Source organism: Rhynchophorus ferrugineus, unplaced genomic scaffold, assembly GCF_030347505.1.
Source record: "Rhynchophorus ferrugineus isolate W39M unplaced genomic scaffold, kcgeb_rfMv2 rfM3, whole genome shotgun sequence".
Taxonomy (NCBI): Eukaryota; Metazoa; Arthropoda; class Insecta; order Coleoptera; family Curculionidae; genus Rhynchophorus; species Rhynchophorus ferrugineus.
The window spans coordinates 60989983-61017271 of record NW_027472582.1 but is presented as its reverse complement, the minus strand read 5'-3'; the positions used below and the strand labels follow the sequence as shown (position 1 = coordinate 61017271).

General features: G+C 29.0%; 2 protein-coding genes and 1 long non-coding RNA gene across 5 annotated transcripts in view; 2 read left to right on the top strand and 1 right to left on the bottom strand.

The window, feature by feature from the left end:
* dysc (whirlin protein dyschronic) overlaps window positions 1-27289 on the top strand; it is a 346867-nt gene that overhangs the window by 51999 nt on the left and 267579 nt on the right. The window lies entirely within an intron of this gene.
* On the bottom strand, window positions 150-25309 carry LOC143192480 (uncharacterized). The gene is made up of 34 exons (XM_076397859.1): window positions 25233-25309; window positions 24654-24746; window positions 24078-24155; window positions 23452-23529; window positions 21465-21542; window positions 21131-21208; window positions 20752-20829; window positions 20236-20313; window positions 19720-19803; window positions 19205-19288; window positions 18428-18505; window positions 17551-17628; window positions 17146-17220; window positions 16661-16735; window positions 16174-16248; window positions 15688-15762; window positions 14715-14789; window positions 14230-14304; window positions 13743-13817; window positions 13256-13330; window positions 12769-12843; window positions 12282-12356; window positions 11795-11869; window positions 11308-11382; window positions 10821-10895; window positions 10334-10408; window positions 9847-9921; window positions 9361-9435; window positions 8875-8949; window positions 8380-8457; window positions 7805-7882; window positions 5701-5784; window positions 2405-2482; window positions 150-1326 (listed from the first exon to the last, which is right to left on the bottom strand). Exons 2-34 carry the CDS (start codon window positions 24679-24681, stop codon window positions 1070-1072), a joined length of 2670 nt encoding a protein of 889 aa, XP_076253974.1. The 5' UTR covers window positions 24682-24746; window positions 25233-25309; the 3' UTR covers window positions 150-1069.
* On the top strand, window positions 2485-3861 carry LOC143192482 (uncharacterized). Its single transcript, XR_013004784.1, has 4 exons — window positions 2485-3463; window positions 3519-3542; window positions 3593-3681; window positions 3734-3861. It is a non-coding gene; the product is annotated as an uncharacterized LOC143192482 (long non-coding RNA).

Genomic DNA, 27289 nt, shown 5'->3' with positions numbered 1-27289 from the left:
AATAACAATAATATTATCAGGATCTCATCTAATTTATAATTTCAAATACTAGTCATCATAATTATATTTATAACATTTTATTAATTTCAGATGCAGGATATTAGACAGGGATTAGAAGGATTAGATCTATATATGTAATATTCATTCCTCTCCATCTGTTAGTATTTTTAGAACTGACTAGTATTCGGGCTGAGCAAAACACGCGAATCTGAATTTTCTGATACAACTCAGAAAACCTAACTAAAAAACTGATAAATAGCACACTTTCTATTTTATGCATTTTAAATTTTTTTGTTTTGAATGAAAATAAATTTATGTAGTTTGAACTATCTTTTCATGCAGATACGTTTTATTTGTTTTTTACACTGATTAAAACATTTTCTTTCTAGATTGAATTTTACTGTATTATTTATTTGGAGTAACTACAAGTATAGCACCAATTGCTATGTGCCAACCATTGCTTTTAATTGGTTTTCTAATTATTTATCTACTGGTAGTAGTTTTTGTGATTTTTGTTATATTTATTCAGCCATTAAAAAGATTACTTTAATATGTTTTTATTTCTTAAAAAAAACGTATGCACTTTGTTACTTAATTCTGTATATTTCGTTTATTTTGATGGAGAGATTGGTTTATAATCTTATGAACTCGCAAGTTTATTTGTATTATTTGTATTAGTTTTGGGTTTCAGCTTTTTAAATCCATTTTACTAGTTTTGTGATACCTACATTATTTATTTCTTATTACTAAATTTACAAATTTTAAACAAACAATATGGAATAAGTATAAAAAATAATATAAATTTTTGGTACTACTAGTTAAAACAAAACACAGGTAAAATTTTAGAATTTGACTATAAATTAATAAAAATATCAAGATATGTCAAGTTTTGTTAGTATTAAAATAGCAAACTGTTTGCTATATTATTTAACTAATAAAAACAAAAATTGGCAATACATAGTCGTTAAATCTTGTTGACATCGACATAATCTAAAATAATTGCAACGTTCTGTGCATAAAGTCACACATTTTAAAATACCAAAAGAATTATTTTATTTGTAATTAATTCCTAAGGTATCAGTGCATTTTTGATGATATTTTCGTTCTTCATTATAGTTTTCATTATAATATCATTATGGCTATTAATAAAATTGTTGATATATTCCTGTCTTTGAGTAATTGCCGTGTGGAGCTCTCGGGATCGCTTGATACTTGCGTTAAGTTCTTTTAGGAACTCTAAATTAATATTGTCGATTTTGTTGTTTTTGTCGAAAACGCCATGGGAATTAATAGGTCCTGTAGGCAGGTATGTACCTTCCATGAAACCTAATATAAAAAATATTATTAAGATATAAATATCTATTAAGATAAAAGAAGAGAAAAAGTAGATGTAGCACAAGCTTTCGATAACGTGTGGCATGATGGCCTTGTTCATAAGCTATATAAAAAGATAACATACACTGAATTATTGAAAAACATTAAGCTATGATATTAAGAGTCAAATAAGAGGTGACCTACTCTATAATAAAATAAACTAAAGCAGGTGGACCACAAGGAAGTGCATTGAAGCCAATTCATTAATCTCCACACACGATGTACACATTTGCTGATTATACCGAACTTTTACTGTCGGAGATAATAACGAAGAAGCCACAAGAAAATTACAACAGATAATATAAGCAATACCATAAAAGCACAAATAACAATAAATAATATTATCGTTATATATAGAAACAACTCTGAGAATCTTAGATTGAATCTTGCAACAAAACTTCTCTGGAAGAAACATGTAAAAAAGAAAAAGAAAGAACAGGGTTCAAATATACGAAAATGTATAGATTATTATAAGGAAAATTATATTTATTAGTACATGACATATTGATATTACACAAACAAGTATTGAATCCTGTTGACAACTGAACACTATTACATTAGAAACTAAAATAGGTTCTTCTAGATATATATCTAGATATAAGTTATAGTAAATATATATCTTGGGTTAGTCGACATACAATGTAATAAATACATCTTAAAACCGAAAGGATATAAATATTTTTAAGATGACTAGTTGTTGCGTTACAATCATAAGAAATAGTTCGGTAATATAAGATCAAACTGTAAATATTGCAAATAATCCCTTTGGCATGACATACATAAACGTTATGGTAATATAATAATAACATCCACAAAATATTGATACTACATCATATTCTTAACTAAAGTTCAATTTTTATTAAGGTAGTTTATAATAAATTGGTGGCAATAAAGGACGTGAAGATTTTGTTGTTTGTTTTCGAAAATGTGAAATGTAAATAGTTTTGGAAAAATGGCTGAAAATATGATCGAAAATAATTAATCATCTAATTGTTTTTTAAAATAAAAATTTAATTCAAAGTTAACTTACCATTCTGGCTTCTTTTATATTTCCGTTCGTCTTGTTTAATCAGTTCACGTGCCATATTTTGTCTGATTTGATTTATCTCTGTAAAGTAAGGAAGTGAAACTAATAACTATAAATAATTTTATGTTAATAGGTATATGAATTAATTTATATAGACAAGTTGATGTAGATTTATGAACGTAAGGTATTTTCATGCGCTCTTCCTTATTATATAGATAATATTTTCTGACCATCTACCTCTTGATAGTAGGCTATAAACTACTAGTATGTAACGCTACAAACGATAGTACTTGTCACCCTTTTTTGCCTCACCAAATATGTGGGAGAAGATTCGTTAGCATATATTAAAAATCATCGTGGTCTGGAGATTCGGCTACTTTCGGAATTATTCGTATATTGGTCGGCGCAATCTACTCGCCCCAAGCCGAAATGCTAAAAATTGATGTTGCCAAATTCACAGCTAGGCTATTTGATTTATGGATGTATTTTATTTTAGAGAATTAATATATTTAACAAGATTTATTACTATGTAGTACAATATGTAGTAGTGCCCTTAGATTTGGCAGCAGCTTTGGTTAAACGTTGGGCATTTATTTGTTGGCCTTTTAGTTTAACATTTCAGCATTTTAACAAGATTACAAATATTGTGAGGTAGGTTTAGTTTCAGTTGTTACAAATAGGACAAATTAATTAAATGACTTAAATTTTGCAGTGAAAGTAAATTATTATGTCAAGTTTGTAATATGACATACTTAGTAGCAAGAGAATGAAAAATATCATCATGATCTTGCTGCACAGTTAAAGCCGATAACAAAAAGAATCATCTGCCTTCTCTGTGTCCCCAGTTTAATCATTTTAGTATCCATACGTACTGAATTTGGGCAGCATCTTTGTCGGATCCATAATATAGATTTAAAACAATCTGATCTATATTTTAAGAATTTGTAAGGCTTTGAAAGTTGAAAGCCACAGGACGATAAAGAAAAAAAATGCTTAAAGAATGTCTTAGAAAATAAGAAATCAAGAAGTTTATATACCACTGTCTAAGTAAGAGTTATTAAGGTAGTATTTTCCATAAAACTATCCATATGATTATTATCTTACGAATGAATTTTAGGTAGGATCCGATAAGTCAAGAATGGTTACAGACAAAAAATTAATTTGAGTTTGTCCTATATAAGTTTTTTTTAGTTAAGAATGGTGTAAGACTCAATATTGAAGCAAATACAAGTATCCAATATAAATCCCAGAATAATATTCAACAATTGAATTTTGACGAGGTAATGGGGAATTATAAAATTAAGTAATTTCAATTAATCGTCCAGTTTATAGGCTTTGCAGAAGTGCAGGAAAATATTGCATAAAATTAAGCCTGAAAAGGTAGCTATTTAAAGAAGGATTGTACTTGCTAAGCTGTATGATTTTTTGATAAGGAAAATTAATCTGCCAAAATATCAAAGAAGAGAAAAGTACACCTAAGCAGAAATATATACTAAAATAAAACACAAGATATTAACATCATTTTTTAGTTTTTAGGTACTTGAAATTTTCTATTGCAACTTTTATTGTATTGTAATTAATTAGTGTGAGAAGTATAAAGGACTGTATCTACAAGGAAATTGTTATAAAATTTTATTTATATATAATACATTTGTAGTATTATATATTCAAATATGTGGTAATTTATTAAATAGTTTATGGCATAGTTAAGGTTCATTGTTTTATATCCTCTAATTTCTAATTTAATATGAATATTAAATTTTATAATATATAAGTGAATATAATATAAAATTTAGTATTATGCTGTATTTTTCTTTTTACCTCCTCTAAAATGTATCGCAAATTAATGTCATGTTCTTACTATTTTTTTAAAGTCATTTTTACTATATATGCATATGTATGGTATATATAGCTTAATATAAAACTTATGAACATTACCCTTTATTTTAATAACTAATACAGAGTATATTCTACGCCTCAAAGACTAACAGTATGCCGATATCAGAAGTTTGGTTATAGACAAGACACAATCCTACTCATGACGTTCCAAGCAATACCGAGAATATTTAAATATTTCTAACATTGGGGACGTGCGCGCCAGCGCAGTATGGTCGATCTACCAGACCACGATGATTTTTAATGCATCATATATTCGTTAAGTATATTGTTTTGAAGTCAGTGTACTATTATGCCTATAAATCAGTTTTAAACGATTTATTTTTAATTTTAAGCTATTTCATCCAAAATATTGTTCTCATATTTTGTAACCAATACGATTTTATATACTATAATACCATGTATTGTAAATACTTATAAATTAATTTAAAAAAGTTAAGTTAAGAGTAACGCTTATACACTATGTAAGTTTGTGTGGATTGGTTCGCTTCAATAAAATGATATCCTTTTCGTTGGCAAGTAGCTGTATTGCTTCCACGTTACTTTGAGTCAGTAAACTTTTCTTGTTTTAAGGCGAAATCTGGGATAAGTTCATAAATCTATTTTAATTCCAGATCATTGAGCAGTTCCTCGTTGGCTGTATATGGAAATGTACTTATAATTCGTCAAATAACTTTAATCTCTTTGACTTTAGGTCAGGATGGGAGTATCTTCCGTGCTTCTGGACCTAGCACAACTAACTTAACCAGTTTTTTCTATTTCGAGTCTGATTTGCTCTGCTTCTTGCTTAAGGTGATGAATAAGCTGGGGTTGTTTGAGGACTTTTTACGTTATCTTTGTTATATGTGTACTTTTTATCAGGAGTTTATAAGAAATACTGTTTAAGTTTTTAAGATGGTGTAAGGTGTAACTGGATCTTAATAGTACAGTAAAGTTTCTAGAAATCTATCATATACACATTTGAAGCTTCGGCACAAAGATATACTTCTGTAACTAAAGAAGATGACAAAATATATTATTTTTTTATAGAATAAAATTTTAAATTTTTACAAAGAATCTGCAATAAATATGTCATAAACTTAATTAGATCGTTAAAAGTAGTAGGGTACTTATTTATTTAACAGCATTAAGCCAAGATTTTGTGTTGTCTACATTTTTCGCCTTCGCAAAGTATATCTTGTGGTGTTAACCTAGTGGTAATTCACGAAACGTATACACTGGCGCGGAAATAAAACGGAAACCACCTGAGCAGGTATTTACCCATATTAGACCAAGTTACTAGGATTCGCTCATAACAGCAAAATGGGTGAATCAACCATTTTATCCAGTTTATCACCGATTATTTAAAGGCGCTAATATAAATATAAGATATAAGTTAGACAGATAATTTAAATATGATTTACCTTGGAGTTCCTTAGTCAGGTAAGAGGCTGGATAATAGATTGTGTCATAATTTGTTCGAGATGCTTCATAGTCATACAGCGCAGCTACATGGAAATAAAAGAGTATAATATTAAAAGCCAAACAAAAACAATTACTTCAGTAATACAAAACGGTTTTATTTTTTAATAGATAAAAATATAATTGCTTGAATAATAAATTAATATAGATTAGAATTTATACGAAATTATTGCTATTATACTTACAATGATCGAGCTATCATCCTTTTAAAATTATACAGTCTACTATTGATGATAACATGTGGCCGTTACTCATTTTATAAAAGTCAGAAAATTTCTTTTTTCATTTCGGTGAGTGTTTCTTTATCTAAAGCCTGTTAGAATCCTTCCTTCAGTTTTATTTTTATCAATTTTGATTCAAAATTGATTCAAATCAATTTATGGTGCTTTATCTTCTTTTCTCTATTCGTCCTAATTTTCTCTGCCATCAACATTTTTCACTTCCAGATCAGATGCTTCCCTTTCTCGTCATTCTCACCTTAATTTCTCCTAAATACTATCTCACCAACCCCTCTAACAGGTTAATTGAAAAGTTCCCGGTCTATAATAGTAAAACAAATTTTTTTGGCAAAATTAGTTTTTTTTATTCAACATAATTCTCTTCAAGGGTAATACACTGAGTATTGTGACACTCCAACTTTTTGATACCATTTTTGTAGTACGATTTGCCCTTTGCTTCAAAATAGGTTCGAGTTTCGGCGATCATCTCTTTATTCGACGAACATTTCTTCCCATTCATTCGAGCATTCTTTTGAGATCTGAGAACATAAAATAGACGCTGGGGGGCCAGATCTGGAGAATCTTTTCTTATCGCGCCATCTTTTTCATTGACTTGTGACATGGTGCATTGTCTTGCTGGAGCAGCACATTCTTTTTCTTCAAATGCACCCGTTTTCGGCGATTTCGTCTTTCAAATAGTCCAATAATGGTATGTAATAGTCTCTGTTGATGGTCCTTCCCTTTTCAAGGTAATTAAGGACAATTATTCCAAGAGTATCCCAAAATACAGACGCCATAACCTTGCCAGCCGACTGTTGCGTTTTCCCACGCATAGGAGCAGGTTCACCGTGTGCAGTCCACTTGAATGTCTGTATTGACCGTATTTATTTCCTTCAAAAAGCAATATTTTATCAACACGCGAAAATACTTTCTATCAATTTTTTTCACAATAACAAAAGTTACTTCACTCAAAATGCTATAATTCACAAACTAATGATCTGGCCGCTGTCAAATATATACGCGAATCCTTTGAGGGTTAGGGCTAACTAAAAAACTTATGGATTAAATTTTAATAGCGCCATCTATGTGTCAGGAGGGGGACTTTTCAATTGAGCTGTTTTTTTAAAATCTAGTTCCTTATCATAATAGCCCTAACTATTATTATACTTTATATTACTTTTTTGGTCTGAAAAATGCCATACGAGATTACCATTCAAAGTCCAAGAAGGTCCGTATCACATGAAGTCAAGCTTTATCAGGCCCCTGATCTATTTCTTGGTTCAGCTTATACAAACGTTAGAGGAATGCGCAGTCGCAGTATGACAGTGATTTCTAAGAGCAGGTAAGTAACACCCTTCTCAAGTTCCATCAGATCTTTATCTGATCCTCTTCTTAACATCTGGCTTTAAGGGTTCTGTGTTTTTAGTTCGATAAGTAGGAAAGTTCATGTTGATTATAGTTTACGTAAACTTATATTTTGATCAAAAATGTACTGTGACTGAAAATAATGACTGAAAATAAAGTTAAAGTGTACGATAAAATATGTGAAAGTAAATGTGTGGGAACAGTGAACAGACTTCAGCGATTTCAATAAGTCAAATATATAATTTATGAAAATATTGTATTTTATGCAGCTATTATTCTCCGATGATAGTATCGTTTATCTTTAATACAGATATTGAGACTTTGAACATTCTTCATAATACAGTTCGCATTGCAGATATATTTGCCTTGATAGTTATTGCAGTGTACGTAATAATACAGCAGAAGAAAATTATTTAAACAAAATATTGCACGTAATAAAGGGCATTCAACTTTAATGACTTACCTCGAATTACCAAATTGGCATAATAGGCAGTATTGTCTTGAGGATATTTATTATAATCGCTATCCGCTTGATTAGTACCTGCGAATTAAAAGTTGATTAACTAAATAGACATGATAAAGTAAAACTTTTCAATAAACTAACAATATGGTTTCATAAGTTAGTTTTGGTTTAATAATACTCTGATAACTCTGGAAGGCAGATTTATATATAATTTCAAATAAAATTTCAATTTCTTGTATATATATATATATATATATATATATATATATATATATATATATATATATATATATATATATATATATATATATATATATATATATATACCATAAGCCTAATGAATTTCTATTAAGATCCTGACAAAAAATGATAATTGGCAGATCCTCTATTATGATGTTGACGCAGTGCACTAAATATTCTCGTTAATAGTAGGTGAAATTTTTTATTCACATTTCAAATAATCTCATGAATATGAAAAAAAAGGTTGATATATTCGCTACTGAATAAACGAAGCAATGTAACGGAACATATGGTAAAGGTAATGAGATAATATATCATACCTAATTTCAACTTACCTTGCTTTTTCATTCCTTCAACGTATGCAGGAACATTTTGGGGCCGTATATGTTCATCATTAGCGACTTGACCAGGAGCTGTAAATTGAACATTATTTAAGTAAATAGGAAAGCAACTAATTCCAAAATATACTAAGAGCTTTAAATAGTAAGTCTCTTGTTTAAAATATATTTTGTAATAATGATACAAAATTTCTTTGGAAACTAGAAGAATAAAGAGAAATGAGAGGAGTAAGGAGAAATTAAAATACTTACCCAGAAACGACAGCAAATTGCGTTGAATTAAAAAAAAAGTTAATAGAAGGTTAAATTTCCTATTTCGATTTCAAATAGATACATTAATATGATAAAATGTCGCCATAGGATGTAGTGTATTCCTTAGAGATGCCAACAAATGAAAGATATGTTAAGGTAGAGTTGTGTATATTAAGTTGGTAATATCATGCCAAACATGTGCTTGTTGATAGTCCAATTCTCAAGATTTAATAATTTTACCTTGCGTCCTCATTCTGGCATTGGACGCAGCAACTTCTTGGCGGAAGAAGTTCTCATCAACAAATTGAGCAGGACCTGTAAATTGAAAGTGATTTAACTCTGTCGAAAAATTATTCATCTGAAATTCTATTAGGGGCTTGTAATAATAAGGCATGTGTCTTGAAACGTATTTTAGATATTTATTAAAATTGTCTCAGAAACGAAGGAATAGTAAAGAGAGACTGAAGTAACTTATCCATTTAGACATATCCAGGAACCAGAAAAATATATCTTTAATTAATAAATAATAATTTACCTCTAACAGAAGGTGAAATTTCCTATTTTGGAATTCAGATCGTGTCATAAGTATGAGAAAAGTTCGGAATCCTCGGTAAATTATTCCTTACAGATGCAACAACGAAAAATATTTTAAAAGTATTAAGTTGGCTTTACCATGCCAAACATGTGCGTGACGATAGTTCAATTCAAAAGTTTTAATAATTTTACCTTGCGTCCTCATTCTGGCATTAGACGCAGCAACTTCTTGGTGGCGTAAATTTTCATCAAAAAATTGAGCAAGACCTGTAAATTGAAGGTGATTTAACTGTGTAGAAAAATTATTCATTTGAAATTCTATTAAGGGCTTGTAATAGTAAGCCATGCCTATTGAAATGTATTTTAAATATTTATCAAAATTGTCTTCAGAAACGAAGGAATAGTAAAGGGAAACTGAAGTAACTGATCCATTTAACATATCCAGGAACCAGAAAAATATATCTTTAATTAATAGATAATAATTTACCTCTAATAGAAGGTGAAATTTCTTATTTTGGATTTCAGATAGTGTCATAAATATGAGAAAAGTTCGGCATACTCGGTAAATTATTCCTTACAGATACAACAACGAAAAATATGTTAAAAATATTAAGTTGGTTTTACTATGCCAAACATGTGCGTGACGATAGTTCATTTCAAAAGTATTTATAATTTTACCTTGCGTCCTCATTCTGGCATTAGGTGCAGCAACTTCCTGATGGTATACATTTTCATCAACAAATTGAGCAAGACCTGTAAATTGAAAGTGATTTAACTGTTTAGAAAAATTATTCATTTGAAATTCTATTAAGGGCTTGTAATAGTAAGCCATGTCTCTTGAAACGTATTATATATATTTATCAAAATTGTCTTCAGAAACGAACGAATAGTAAAGGGAAACTGAAGTAACTGATCCATTTAAACATATCCAGGAACCAGAAAAATATATCTTTAATTAATAAATAATAATTTACCTCTAACAGAAGGTGAAATTTCCTATTTTGGAATTCAGATCGTGTCATAAGTATGAGAAAAGTTCGGAATCCTCGGTAAATTATTCCTTACAGATGCAACAACGAAAAATATTTTAAAAGTATTAAGTTGGTTTTACTATGCCAAACATGTGCGTGACGATAGTTCATTTCAAAAGTATTAATAATTTTACCTTGCGTCCTCATTCTGGCATTAGGTGCAGCAACTTCCTGATGGTATACATTTTCATCAACAAATTGAGCAAGACCTGTAAATTGAAAGTGATTTAACTGTTTAGAAAAATTATTCATTTGAAATTCTATTAAGGGCTTGTAATAGTAAGCCATGTCTCTTGAAACGTATTTTAAATATTTATCAAAATTGTCTTCAGAAACAAAGGAATAGTAAAGGGAAACTGAAGTAACTGATCCATTTAAACATATCCAGGAACCAGAAAAATATATCTTTAATTAAAAAATAATAATTAATCTCTAATAAAAGGTAAAATTTCCTATTTTGGATTTCAGATAGTGTCATAAATATGAGAAAAGTTCGGAATACTCGGTAAATTATTCCTCACAGATGCAACAACGAAAAATATGTTAAAAGTATTAAGTTGGTTTTACCATGCCAAACATGTGCGTGACGATAGTTCAATTCAAAAGTTTTAATAATTTTACCTTGCGTCCTCATTCTGGCATTAGAAGCAGCAACCTCTTGATAGTACACATTTTCATCAACAGATTGAGCAAGACCTGTAAATTCAAAGTGATTTAACTGTGTAGAAAAATTATTCATTTGAAATTCTATTAAGGGCTTGTAATAGTAAGCCATGTCTCTTGAAACGTATTATAAATATTTATCAAAATTGTCTTCAGAAACGAACGAATAGTAAAGGGAAACTGAAGTAACTGATCCATTTAAACATATCCAGGAACCAGAAAAATATATCTTTAATTAATAAATAATAATTAATCTCTAATAAAAGGTAAAATTTCCTATTTTGGATTTCAGATAGTGTCATAAATATGAGAAAAGTTCGGAATACTCGGTAAATTATTCCTTACAGATGCAACAACGAGAAATATGTTAAAAGTATTAAGTTGGTTTTAACATGCCAAACATGTGCGTGACGATAGTTCAATTCAAAAGTTTTAATAATTTTACCTTGCGTCCTCATTCTGACATTAGAAGCAGCAACTTCTTGATGGTATACATTTTCATCAACAGATTGAGCAAGACCTGTAAATTGTAAGTGATTTAACTGTGTAGAAAATTTATTCATTTGAAATTCTATTAAGGGCTTGTAATAGTAAGCCATGTCTCTTGAAACGTATTTTAAATATTTATCAAAATTGTCTTCAGAAACAAAGGAATAGTAAAGGGAAACTGAAGTAACTCATCCATTTAAACATATCCAGGAACCAGAAAAATACATCTTTAATTAAAAAATAATAATTAATCTCTAATAAAAGGTAAAATTTCCTATTTTGGATTTCAGATAGTGTCATAAATATGAGAAAAGTTCGGAATACTCGGTAAATTATTCCTTACAGATGCAACAACGAAAAATATGTTAAAAGTATTAAGTTGGTTTTAGCATGCCAAACATGTGCGTGACGGTAGTTCAATTCAAAAGTTTTAATAATTTTACCTTGCGTCCTCATTCTGGCATTAGAAGCAGCAACTTCTTGATGGTATACATTTTCATCAACAGATTGAGCAAGACCTGTAAATTGAAAGTGATGTAACTGTGTAGAAAAATTATTCATTTGAAATTCTATTAAGGGCTTGTAATAGTAAGCCATGTCTCTTGAAACGTATTTTAAATATTTATCAAAATTGTCTTCAGAAACAAAGGAATAGTAAAGGGAAACTGAAGTAACTGATCCATTTAAACATATCCAGGAACCAGTAAAATACATCTTTAATTAAAAAATAATAATTAATCTCAAATAAAAGGTAAAATTTCCTATTTTGGATTTCAGATAGTGTCATAAATATGAGAAAAGTTCGGAATACTCGGTAAATTATTCCTTACAGATGCAACAACGAAAAATATGTTAAAAGTATTAAGTTGGTTTTAGCATGCCAAACATGTGCGTGACGGTAGTTCAATTCAAAAGTTTTAATAATTTTACCTTGCGTCCTCATTCTGGCATTAGAAGCAGCAACTTCTTGATGGTATACATTTTCATCAACAGATTGAGCAAGACCTGTAAATTGAAAGTGATGTAACTGTGTAGAAAAATTATTCATTTGAAATTCTATTAAGGGCTTGTAATAGTAAGCCATGTCTCTTGAAACGTATTTTAAATATTTATCAAAATTGTCTTCAGAAACGAAGGAATAGTAAAGGGAAACTGAAGTAACTGATCCATTTAAACATATCCAGGAACCAGAAAAATATATGTTTAATTAATAAATAATAATTTACCTCTAATAGAAGGTGAGATTTCCTATTTTGGATTTCAGATAGTGTCATAAATATGAGAAAAGTTCGGAATACTTGGTAAATTATTCCTTACAGATGCAACAACGAAAAATATGTTAAAAGTATTAAGTGGGTTTTACCATGACAAACATGTGCGTGACGATAGTTCAATTCAAAAGTTTTAATAATTTTACCTTGCGTCCTCATTCTGGCATTAGAAGCAGCAACTTCTTGATGGTATACATTTTCATCAACAGATTGAGCAAGACCTGTAAATTGAAAGTGATTTAACTGTGTAGAAAAAGTATTCATTTGAAATTCTATTAAGGGCTTGTAATAGTAAGCCATGTCTCTTGAAACGTATTTTAAATATTTATCAAAATTGTCTTCAGAAACAAAGGAATAGTAAAGGGAAACTGAAGTAACTGATCCATTTAAACATATCCAGGAACCAGAAAAATACATCTTTAATTAAAAAATAATAATTAATCTCTAATAAAAGGTAAAATTTCCTATTTTGGATTTCAGATAGTGTCATAAATATGAGAAAAGTTCGGAATACTCGGTAAATTATTCCTTACAGATGCAACAACGAGAAATATGTTAAAAGTATTAAGTTGGTTTTAACATGCCAAACATGTGCGTGACGATAGTTCAATTCAAAAGTTTTAATAATTTTACCTTGCGTCCTCATTCTGACATTAGAAGCAGCAACTTCTTGATGGTATACATTTTCATCAACAGATTGAGCAAGACCTGTAAATTGTAAGTGATTTAACTGTGTAGAAAAATTATTCATTTGAAATTCTATTAAGGGCTTGTAATAGTAAGCCATGTCTCTTGAAACGTATTTTAAATATTTATCAAAATTGTCTTCAGAAACAAAGGAATAGTAAAGGGAAACTGAAGTAACTGATCCATTTAAACATATCCATTAACCAGAAAAATACATCTTTAATTAAAAAATAATAATTAATCTCTAATAAAAGGTAAAATTTCCTATTTTGGATTTCAGATAGTGTCATAAATATGAGAAAAGTTCGGAATACTCGGTAAATTATTCCTTACAGATGCAACAACGAAAAATATGTTAAAAGTATTAAGTTGGTTTTAGCATGCCAAACATGTGCGTGACGGTAGTTCAATTCAAAAGTTTTAATAATTTTACCTTGCGTCCTCATTCTGGCATTAGAAGCAGCAACTTCTTGATGGTATACATTTTCATCAACAGATTGAGCAAGACCTGTAAATTGAAAGTGATGTAACTGTGTAGAAAAATTATTCATTTGAAATTCTATTAAGGGCTTGTAATAGTAAGCCATGTCTCTTGAAACGTATTTTAAATATTTATCGAAATTGTCTTCAGAAACGAAGGAATAGTAAAGGGAAACTGAAGTAACTGATCCATTTAAACATATCCAGGAACCAGAAAAATATATCTTTAATTAAAAAATAATAATTTACCTCTAATAGAAGGTGAGATTTCCCATTTTGGATTTCAGATAGTGTTATAAATATGAGAAAAGTTCGGAATACTTGGTAAATTATTCCTTACAGATGCAACAACGAAAAATATGTTAAAAGTATTAAGTTGGTTTTACCATGCCAAACATGTGCGTGACGATAGTTCAATTCAAAAGTTTTAATAATTTTACCTTGCGTCCTCATTCTGGCATTAGAAGTAGCAACTTCTTGATGGTAAACATTTTCATCAACAGATTGAGCAAGACCTGTAAATTGAAAGTGATTTAACTGTGTAAAAAATTACTCATTTGAAATTCTATTAAGGGCTTGTAATAGTAAGCCATGTCTCTTGAAACTTATTATAAATATTTATCAAAATTGTCTTCAGAAACGAACGAATAGTAAAGGGAAACTGAAGTAACTGATCCATTTAAACATATCCAGGAACCAGAAAAATATATCTTTAATTAATAAATAATAATTAATCTCTAATAGAAGGTGAAATTTCCTATTTCGGATTTCAGATAGTGTCATAAATATGGGAAAAGTTCGGCATACTCGGTAAATTATTACTTATAGATGCAACAAAAAAAATATGTTAAAAGTATTAAGTTGGTCGTACCATGCCAAACATGTGCGTGACGATAAATCAATTCAAAAGTTTTAATAAATTTACCTTGCGTCCTCCTTCTGGCATTGGACGCAGCAACTTCTTGGTGGCAGAAATTTTCATCTACAACTTGAGCAAGACCTGTAAATTGAGAGTGATTTAACTGTGTAGAAAAATTATTCATTTGAAATTCTATTAAGTGCTTGTAATTGTAAGGCATGTGTCATGAAGCGTATTTTAAATCATTATGAAAATTGTCCTCGGAAATGATGGAATTGTAAAGAGAAACTAAAATAACCCGTTTAATCATATCCAGGAACAAGAAAAATATATCTTTAATAAAAAATAATAATTTATCTCTAATAGATGGTGAAATTTCATATTTTGGATTTCAGATAGTGTCATAAATATGAGAAAAGTTCGGCATATTCGGTAAATTATGCCTTACAGATGCAACAACGAAAAATATGTTTAAAGTATTAAGTTCGTTGTACCATACCAAACATGTTCGTGATGATAGTAAAATTCTAAGGATTTAATAAAATTACTTTGTGTCCTCATACTGGCATTGGACGCAGCAGCTTCTTGGCGGCATACATTTTCATCAACTACTTGAGTTGACGAGTTGAACCTATAAATTGAAAATGATATAACTCTGTAGAAAAATTATTCATTTGAAAATCTATTAGGGGTTTGTAATAGCAAGGCATGCGTCTTGAAACGTATTTTAAATCATTATCAAAATTCTTCTCGGAAGTGATGGAATAGTAAACGGAAACTAAAGTAACTTATCCATCTAAACATATCCAGGAATAAAAAAATATATCTTTAATTAAAAAATAATAATTAATCTCTAATAGAAGGAGAAATTTCCTATTTTGAATTTCAGATAGTGTCATAAACATGAGAACAGTTCGGAATACTCGGTAAATTATTACATATGCAACAACGAAAAATATGTTACAAGTATTAAGTTGGTTTTACCATGCCAAACATGTGCGTGACGATAGTTCAATTCAAAAAGATTTAATAAATTTACCTTGCGTCCTCATTCTGACATTGGACGTAGCAACTTCTTGGCGGAAGAAGTTCTCATCAAAAAATTGAGCAAGACCTGTAAATTGATAATGATTTAACTATGTAGAAAAATTATTTATTTGAAATTCTATTGGGGACGTGTAATAATAAGGCATGTGTCTTGAAACGTATTTTAAATATTTATCAAAATTGTCTTCAGAAACAAAGAATAGTAAAGACAAACTGAAGTAACTGATCCATTTAAACATATGCAGGAACCAGAAAAATATATCTTTAATTAAAAAATAATAATTTATCTCTAGAAAAAGGTAAAATTTCCTATTTTGGATTTCAGATAGTGTCATAAATATGAGAAAAGTTCGGCACACTCGGTAAATTATTCCTTACAGATGCAACAATGAAAAATATGTTACAAGTATTAAGTTGGTTTTACCATGCCAAACATGTGCGTGACGATAGTTCAATTCAAAAGATTTAATAAATTTACCTTGCATCCTCATTCTGGCAATGTATGCAGCAACTTCTTGGCGGTATAAATTTTCATCAAATAATAGAGCAGGACCTGTAAATTGAAAATGATTTAACTCTGAAGAAAAATTATTCATTTGAAATTCTATTAGGGACTTGTAATAATAAGGCATGTGTCTTGAAACGTATTTTAAATATTTATGAAAATTGTCTTCAGAAACGAAGGAATAGTAAAGGGAAACTGAAGTAACTTATCCATTTAAGCATATCCGGGAACCAGAAAAATATATCTTTAATTAAAAAATAATAATTTATCTCTAATAAAAGGTAAAATTTCCTATTTTCGATTTCAGATAGTGTCATAATTATGAGAAAAGTTCGGCATACTCGGTAAATCATTCCTTACAGATGCAACAATGGAAAATATGTTACAAGTATTAAGTTGCTTCTACCATGCCAAACATGTGCGTGACGCTAGTTCAAATCAAAAGATTTAATAATTTTACCTTGTGTCCTCATTCTGGCAATATATGCAGCAACTTCTTGGTGGTATAAATTTTCATCAAATAATAGAGCAAGATCTGTAAATTGAATATGATTTAACTCTATAGAAAAATTATTCATTTGAAATTCTATTAGGGGCTTGTAATAGTAAGGCATGTGTCTTGAAATGTGTTTTAAATATTTATCAAAATTGTCTTCAGAAACGAAGGAATAGTAAAGAGAAACTGAGGTAACTTATCCATTTAAACATATCCAGGAACCAGAAAAATATATCTTTAATAAAAAAAATAATTTATCTCTAATAGAAGTTGAAAGTGCCTATTTTGGATTTCAGATAGTGTCATAAATATGAGAAAAGTTCGGAATACTCGGTAAATTATTCCTTGCAGATGCAACAAGGAAAAATATGTTGCAAGTATTAAGTTGGTTGTACCATGCCAAATATGTGTGTAACGATAGTTCAATTTAAAATATTTAATAATTTTACCTTGCGTCCCCATTGTGGCATTGTATGCAGCAACTTCTTGGCGGTATAAATTTTCATCAAAAAATTGAACAAGACCTGTAAATTGAAAATAATTTAACTATGTAGAAAACTTATTCATTTGAAATTATATTAGGGGCTTGTAATAGTAAGGCATGCGTCTTGAAACGTGTTTTAAATATTTATCAAAATTGTCTTCAGAAACGAAGGAATAGTAAAGGCAAACTGAAGTAACTGATCCATTTAAACATATCCAGGAACCAGAAAAATATATCTTTAATTAAAAAATAATAATTTAACTCTAATGGAAGGTGAAATTTCCTATTTTGGATTTCAGATAGTGTCATAAATATGAGAAAAGTTCGGCATACTCGGTAAGGTTCAATATTGAAAATTTGATCAACTTACCTTTATTAGTCGAATTAGCATGACGCACAGGAATTTCTTGAGGATATATATTTTCATCAGTAGGGACTTGAGCAGAACCTGTGAATTGAATATTATTTAACTATGCAGACGGATTAGCCGGAAATTATATTTAGTGTTTGCAAATGTAAACCGCGCTTTTTACAACGCATTTGATAAGTATAATCACTAATTAAGTTTAAGTGATAGAAGAATTAGGATATAAAGAGGAATTAAAATCAGTCGAAAGTAATTGAAGCAGGATCATTCATTTGAATATATATTTGTCTGTATCTGCGCATAAAACTTCAGAGTTTCAATAAAAACCTAAAAACTGAGCGAACTGGACTCAATTTGTATAGTTTTGACCATCGACTAGACGTACATTTCGTGAAATCGCTCTTTATTTTTATTTTAATTTTTTTTTGGAGTAATAATGATCTGATGCAATTTATTTTATTGGTGGAGTTATTTAATACAATAAAAATGGATTTGTATGATAACACTGAGACATGTGCACTTACCTTAAGCAGACCCTATTTGAAGAAATAATATAGTTAATATACCGTGGGCTATGAATTAAACACAGAATTTGTATTAAGTTATTAAACCAGTTACTGATAACTCTACTGTTATAAAATGGACGCAGTTCATTAAAAATTTACCCACAAACGAGAAAAATATATCTCCAATTCATGAAAATAATTTGTCGTTAAGGGAGGGTGAAAATTCCGATTTCGATTTCAGATATTGCTATAAATTTAAAAAAAACAGCATATTCGTTACAGTAGTCCTTACATATTCCAACAAATGAAAAATATTTTAAAAGCATTAAGTTGGTATTGTGTCTTTGGTGCTAGTTCAATTTTAGTAAATTTACCTTGTTTAGTCGAACTGGCAGAGTATGCAGGATTTTCTTGGGGGCGTATGTTGTCATCACTAGCGACTTGAGCAGTATCTGCGAATTGAGAATTCTATGACTATGTAAAAAGTAATTAATTTCAAATTATATTAAGTGCTGAAAAATATAATACTCGTTTTCGAAATGTATTTGATAAATATAATCACTAATTTTTTTGTAAATGTAAATTTAAATGTGTAAATGAAAACCAAGTTATATAGCAAACTACTACACTCTATAGTTTGTTTTGATCATCAACTACAACCACGTCTCATTAAACCACTTCATAATTCGGTTTTGTCTTAATAATCATCTAGTGATGATTTATGTATTGATAGAGAGTTTTCATAAAATAAAAATAGATAAACGTAAATTGTTTGTACTAGAAGACTAATCTTATACCTAAAAGAGCCATCAGTTATAAAAATGCAATTTTATTGTATTGCATGTTTGGTATAATTTTGTTAGGAACTATTTATTGATAAATTCTTTGTTATAAAATCGATACAGTTCACGAAATACATGCGGTTCTTATCCGGAGATGGGAAAAATATGTCTGTAATTAATGAAAGTTTTTCTCTTCAAATGAAGGTGAAGTTTTCTTGATTTGCATTTCAGATGTTGCCATAAATAAAGATGAAAGAGTACTCCTTACATATTCTAATAATGAAAAATATGTTAAAAATATTAAGTTGGAAATACTATACCGAACATGTGCTTCATGATAGTTCAATTTTAATGTTTTTATCAATTTACCTTGAGTGGTCAAAGTTATATGGTACATGGGAATTTCTTGAGAGCATATATTTTCATCATTAGCAACTTCAGCAGGATCTGTAACTTGAAAATTATTTAGCTATGTACAAAAATTATTTAATTTTATTATTTAATTATTAATTAATTTAAATAATTAAAATAAAATAATTAAATTAATTTTAATTTTTTTATTTATTTAAATTTATTAAATTATTTAATTTCAAATTATAATAGTGATTTAAACGAAAAATGCATTACACAATGATACAGTTCACGAAATACATGCGGTTCTTATCCGGAGATGGGAAAAATATATCTGTAATTAATGAAAGTTTTTCTCTTCAAATGAAGGTGAAGTTTCGTGATTTGCATTCCAGATGCTGCCATAAATAAAGATGAAAGAGTACTCCTTACATATTCTAGCAATGAAAAATATGTTAAAAGTATTAAGTTGGAAATACTATACCGAACATGTGCTTGATGATAGTTCAATTTTAATGTTTTTATCAATTTACCTTGAGCGGTCAAAGTTATATGGTACATGGGAATTTCTTGAGGGCATATATTTTCATCATTAGCAACTTCAGCAGGATCTGTAACTTGAAAATTATTTAGCTATGTACAAAAATTATTTAATTTTATTATTTAATTATTAATTAATTTAAATAATTAAAATAAAATAACTAAATTAATTTTAATTTTTTTATTTATTTAAATTTATTAAATTATTTAATTTCAAATTATAATAGTGATTTAAACGAAAAATGCATTACACAATGATACAGTTCACGAAATACATGCGGTTCTTATCTGGAGATGGCAAAAATATATCTGTAATTAATGAAAGCTTTTATTTTCAAATGAAGGTGAAGTTTCGTGATTTGCATTCCAGATGTTGCCATAAATAAAGATGAAAGAGTACTCCTTACATATTCTAATAATGAAAAATATGTTAAAAGTATTAAAGTTGGAAATACCATACCGAACATGTGCTTGATGATAGTTCAATTTTAATGTTTTTATCAATTTACCTTGAGTGGTCAAAGTTATATGGTACATGGGAATTTCTTGATGGCATATATTTTCATCATTAGCAACTTCAGCAGGATCTGTAACTTGAAAATTATTTAGCTATATACAAAAATTATTTAATTTTATTATTTAATTATTAATTAATTTAAATAATTAAAATAAAATAATTAAATTAGTTTTAATTTTTTTATTTATTTAAATTTATTAAATTATTTAATTTCAAATTATAATAGTGATTTAAACGAAAAATGCATTACACAATGATACAGTTCACGAAATACATGCGGTTCTTATCCGGAGATGGGAAAAATATGTCTGTAATTAATGAAAATTTTTCTCTTCAAATGAAGGTGAAGTTTTCTTGATTTGCATTTCAAATGTTGCCATAAATAAAGATGAAAGAGTACTCCTTACATATTCTAACAATGAAAAATATGTTAAAAGTATTAAGTTGGAAATACTATACCGAACATGTGCTTGATAATAGTTCAATTTTAATGTTTTTATCAATTTACCTTGAGTGGTCAAAGTTATATGGTACATGGGAATTTCTTGAGAGCATATATTTTCATCATTAGCAACTTCAGCAGGATCTGTAATTTGAAAATTATTTAGCTATGTACAAAAATTATTTAATTTTATATTTTAATTATTAATTAATTTAAATAATTAAAATAAAATAATTAAATTAATTTTAATTTTTTTATTTATTTAAATTTATCAAATTATTTAATTTCAAATTATAATAGTGATTTAAACGAAAAATGCATGTTTTTAAATGTATTTTGTAATTACAATCACTAATTTAAAAAGTGTTAGAAATTAACCAAAAATTAAAAGCAGATGATGGCAATGAAAGTAAGCACATCCATTTTGATGTTTTGATCAGTTTACCTTGTATTTTAGTATCAATATAGCATATAGAAGTTTCTTGGGGATCTATATTTCCATCACTAGGTTCTTGAGCAGAGCCTACAAGTTGAAAATTATTTAACTAGTTAAAGAATGGATTAAATTCAAATTACATTACATTAATTAAAGAAAATAATTTATTTTCAAAAGAAGGTGAAATTTTTCGATTTGGATTTCAGCTGTTGCCATAAATGTGGAAAAAAAGTAATATTCCTAATATATTCCAATAACGAAAAATATGTAAAGACTATTAAATTTTTATTACCAAAAATATATTCTTGATGATAATTTAATTTTAATTTTTTGACCAATTTACTTTTCGTTTTCGAATGAGGACTGTACGCAGGAATCTCTTGAGGGTCTTTGTTGGTATCACCTGGAGCTGTAGAAGGGTCTGCAAATTAAAAAAAAAACTAGGTAGAAAAATCGATTTTAATGTGGAAATAAAGCTATATTGATATCCCTTATACATGATAGAGGCAAAATGGGGGAAATAGAGACATGAGCTTGGTTCTGTTGTAATGAATGGGCGAATAAGAGAGAGGCTCTAACAAAAACAAAGGGACAATCAAGGACAAATTGTAGGGTCTTCAAGTTTGTATAAATTGAGGACATTTGTGAGAGATAAAAAAACCATAAATCACTTTTACCTAGTATTCCTCCACTGTGTGGCAACTATCAGGGTCCAAATCAAGCTACATGCAACATACTAGTTATGATTTGTAGCAACAAAATCGGTTATCTGTTCTCTAGCTTTATAGCTCTATACGTAGACGGAAATGATCATTCTCGAAAAATAGTACATTTTTATTCGCATATTTCCCAATGCACCTTGTGACTCGGGCAATGACTAAGGCTTTTTGTCGCACACTTATTGTTATTTTTGTATTAGCATTATTTCACATTTGGTCACCAGATGTTAGAGATATCTTACTGAGCAAACTGTTAAGCTTCATAATTTGTTTTAATCATCTACTAGAACCATATATCATAAAAGTACTTCACAACAGGTCAATTGAAAAGTCTCCGGCCTGCCATATTAAAACACATTTTTGTTGACAAAATTATTTTTTTTATTCATCATAATTCCCTTCAAGGGTGATACACTGATTATAGTAACCCTCCAAATTTTCGGTACCATTTTTGTAGTACGTTTTCCCATTTGCTTCAAAATAGGCCTCAGTTTCATTCTCACATGTGGATGCAAAAACACGGGTTTATTATGCTTGATCATCTTCAAACACTGCTCCGAATCAACTCGTCGTTATTTTTGGTCAAAAGTGAGCTCGCGCGGCACCCACTTTGTACAGAGCTTTCTCATACCCAAATATTCGCAAATGATATGATGCACACATTCAGTTAATATATTTAGAGTATCTGCTATTTCAGTCAATTTCAATTTACGGTCATTCAAAATTGTTTTATGGGTTGTTTAAGGTTTTCGTTGGTAAAAAACTCTTTTGGGCGCCCACTGCGTTCACCCTATTCGATGCTTATTCCACCACATCTGTACTTAGCATACCAATCCTTGAGAGTTGATTTTCCTGTGGCAGTGTCCGGAAACTCGGCATCAATACAAGTTTTTCCTTCAACTGTATTTTTTCCTTTCAAAAAACAATATTTTATCAACACGCGAAATTACTTTTTGCTAAGTTGCTTCACTCAAAATGCTGTAATTTACAAACCAATGATCCGACAGCTGTCAAATTTATATACGCATCTTTTGAGGGTTAGGGCTTACTATAAAATATGTGGATTTATTTCTTGTAGTGCCATCTATGTGTCAATCCGGGGACTTTTCAATTGACCTGTTAGTTTGGTTTTGTTTTAATAATCGTCTATTCATTATTGAATTATTTATCGAGTTGTCTCATACAACAAACAGATATTTTTCTATACTACTATAAAACAGTTTTATTCCTTAAAAAAACTCTTAGTTAATTAGATTTTGTATATATACTTTTTATTAACAGACGAAAAATATGAATTGATACTATATATATAATATATATATAATCTACTATAATGAAATTTATGTCCGAGTCACTCACCATAATGTCAGAGTTCACAAAGCTTATCCAAAAACGGGAGAAATATGGCTTTAATTAACAAAAATAATTTATCTTCAAAAGAATGTGAAGGTTGTTGATTTGTTGATTTCAGATGTTGCCATAAGTATTGAAAAAGACCAGTACTCTTTACATATTTCAACAAAGAAAAATATATTAAAAGTATTAAACTGGTATTATCATGCCGAACATGTACTTCATGGTAGTTCAATTTTAATGCTTTGATCAATTTACCTTCTGTTCTCAAATGGGGATAGTCCGCATCAATGTCATGAAATGCTATTTTGGTGTCTTTAGGAGCTGGAGGAATATCTGCGAATTGAAGCAATATATTAAGTAGAAAAATTAACGGAGAAATTAAGCGATATTAAAATCACTTAAAAATTGTAACAAAATCTGTTTTGTAGCTGTATTTGTTCACGGAAATGGTTATTGTTCATATTATTATGTATTATTATTGGTTATTGTTATAGTGTAAAAAAAACTAGAAAATACAGGCTAATAGCTCTAAAAGGTATATTTTTATGCACATATTTTCTAATGAACCGTTGGTGACTCGGTCAGTGACCTAGGCATTAACTAGGCTAAATGACCTACGGTTTTATAATCATCTAATGATAATTGAATTATTGATGGTACTGACAAACATATAATTTTTATACTACTATAAGACAATATTATGCCTAAAAGAGACCCTAGTTAAATAACATTTATTAAATTTTAAGTATAAATTAAATTTAAGGTTAAATTTGAATTTTATATTTTTAATGTTATTTTGAAACAGACATTTTATTACTATTATAACTATTAATAAAATAACTTATATGAGCTTGATGATAATTCGATTTTAATCAATTTACCTTGCATCATTAAATTGGCATAGTACGCAGCAATTTCGGGGTGATCTTTATTTGTAATAACAGGTATTTCAAGGGAAGCTGTAAATTGGAAAGTTGAAATTTTTAGCTAAGTAGAAAAAATATTAGATAAAAATTATGTTATTTTTGTGCAAAAGTAATTCACGAATTTTAAATTGTGTTTTGCCATCATAACCGTTAATTCTTTTGGAACTTGAGTTTGGGATCAATAATAAAAAAATTGAAAATATATTTAGTTAATGTACAAATCTACTGATCAATTGGGATCAATAATAAAAAAATTGAAAATATATTTAGTTAATGTACAAATCTACTGATATGAATTAGTTTTTAGCCAAAATAGAATTGTATATTGTATAATATATTGCATGAAATCATTGGTGTGTTTTACTATAGATTGAGCACACTTTTAGTAAACTTTCTTTTGAGAGATTAGAAATAAATTGAGAGCAAAAGAGGGGTGATATTACAACAATCAGCAACGTCAAAAAATGGAATATAATTTAAACAAATAACCTTTAAATAAACGTGAATTTCTTTTACAATATCAGGGCTTACTTGGCTTTACTTTGAAATCGCTTGGCATTAGGAATTTATTTGGTTCCACCGAACTGCAAGATGATATAGCAGGGCTTTGAGAACTGTTATTACCTAGAGTGGGAAGAGGAGGTGATTTTGTGATTTCGGTTTTTTGATATATTTGAACAACAGAAACAATTGTAGCTTAAACTGTCAGTTTAAACTTTTAATCCTCATTGTTTTTATTGTATAAATTAATTTTTTGAAAAATAAGTTATATTTGATGGAAAAATATGCAATGGCGTATTAATACAATATGTTCAAGTATTTTACAAATAAAAATTGTACGTATGTATGCTCGGCATATTTTTCACGTTTTGTAAAACAAATCCTACTCAATTTTTTTCTGAATTATTTGAAGTGCCTGTGTAATGAAATTGTCATATCTATAAACAAGTAATTAGAGAGAAAAAGTGGTAACAAACGATGAACAATATTTGTAAAAATAATGATGTATGCAATAATTGACAATGAAGCATGGATTTAAAATTTATCAAAATTTATTTTAACAAAAATTTACAATTTCTACAGACCTCTTGTTGATATCACTTCTTTTACCTTTGCTGCTTATATTGTTCTCACGTTGAATAAGCCTTTCTTTTGTCAATATTTGTTTGATTTCTGAAAGTTGATGATATAAAATTAGTAATTTAAATTAACACATTTTCTATTACTACTAAATTTATTTGGGTTTCATTAACAATTTGTCTAAAATTAAGGACTATCTGCCCTCTCTCTGTTTAAACTATAAGTGCCTCACATGACTCAAAAAAATTGTTTAAGCTCCATTATACGGATGATATTGTAATTATATATCAGAGCATCGGAGTTAATAAATTGTACGGTATAATCCACACCATAACAATGATTGTTCATATTAGCTAGCATTGTACCACCAAGATTTATGAAGAAAGGAAAAAATTCACACAGTTCACTAGTATCAGGAATGTGTAAAAGATATACTATGACTCAGATTCTAACCAAATAATGCCAGCCTAGAAGATGTCCATAGAATTAACTGGGTATGGATTCCAAATTGAAAGGAACTGACGCGAAAAATGGTCTAAATCTTCGTTTTAACATAAAATTCTGGTGAATAAACATCAGTGGTCAGCACTTAATGGACTTGTTTAATATATAGTCCATACAAAGTTTTTTTAGTAATGCGTCGTGGATATTTGTGACGTCGAAACTATAAGTTTTAGTGCAGTGTGGCTTTGACATACAAGAAAATTCTATTCCGAATAAAATAATTGAACAAAAATGTTATCAAATATAATTTATTTTAACATTACAGTACATCTAATACATATATTACCTAAGAACTTAAAACTACAATTAAGAACGCAGGTATAATAGTTTGTAGGTTAGATTTATTTTGTTTACATAGAACTCTTTTCCATATCACCCATGATGTAGAGTTTCTAGACAGGTTTTTTATATAGTGGTATCCCCCTGGAAGCCTAATCTACCTACTTAACAATTGTATATCTATAAACGTATTTTACTTTCATTCGAGAGCATATTTACTTTTTACGTCTAGTTCTTGTCGATGGTGTGTTACTTGGCAAGTCAACCCGGTATCACTGTATTTTTATTTGTTCTGCTAATACCTGTGTACACCATTCTTGATAAAATTAATCACAGAATTCTGTCTAATGCATTTACCATACCTACAAAACAGTTAGTAATTATTCTCTCTTCATATGTTCTAACTTAATGCTTATGTTTCATTTTGAACAATTAAAATCATATTTGTGCACCAAATCTTTCACCCCCTACAATACCCTTTTCTACAGTTATATTCAATTAATAATGTGCAGACTTTTAGTTGTTTTCACTCTCATCACGCTGTCTCAGGAATTTCCAGTATTGCACAGCATTATCACATATCCTAAAACTTTACTTCAGTCACTTTCCCTTTACGACCATTTGTCCAATTCAATCACTAAACTGTTAATTTCTAATCTGTCAGTTTTTGATGGAATATCCTTCTCAACCAGCAATATATCTGCCATTAACTATTAATAAATATAATGACCAACAAAATTCAATTGAATGGTATTGTAACTTTTACTTTTTCCATCAATTATTACTGTCTTTACACTTATTTTGTTACTGTCTTGCCAAGAGTGTCACAATGAACCATTTTGAAATATTCAAGTTTCTTATATTATTTTATTTATGCCTTTAATCGAATTCTTTTTATGTAATGTCTGGAAGTTCCATTAAAACTCTGCGAGGGTTATCTTTACATCATTTAAACCCTATGCTCTGTAAGCGTGTATGAAAGCTTATGTTTATATCGATGAAATAGTTTGTGTATTTACTTTTTTTATACCTTTCGTATATTTGGCCTCGAATAGAGCCAATATCAAGATGGTCAAGACGTATATTCTTCATTTTGTAAGTGATGTTATTCATATTACCCAGAGTAATATCTATCACAAGAGCGACCCGCTAAAAACATTTTCAATAAAATTGAAGGGACTTATATTATTTAATACCATCAATAATTATCTTTCTAACGGTATTTACTGGCAAAAGGGGGCATCTTTTATCTATCTTAATCGAAATAACTTAACCTAAGGCTGCAATCAATTTGTGACCCTGAG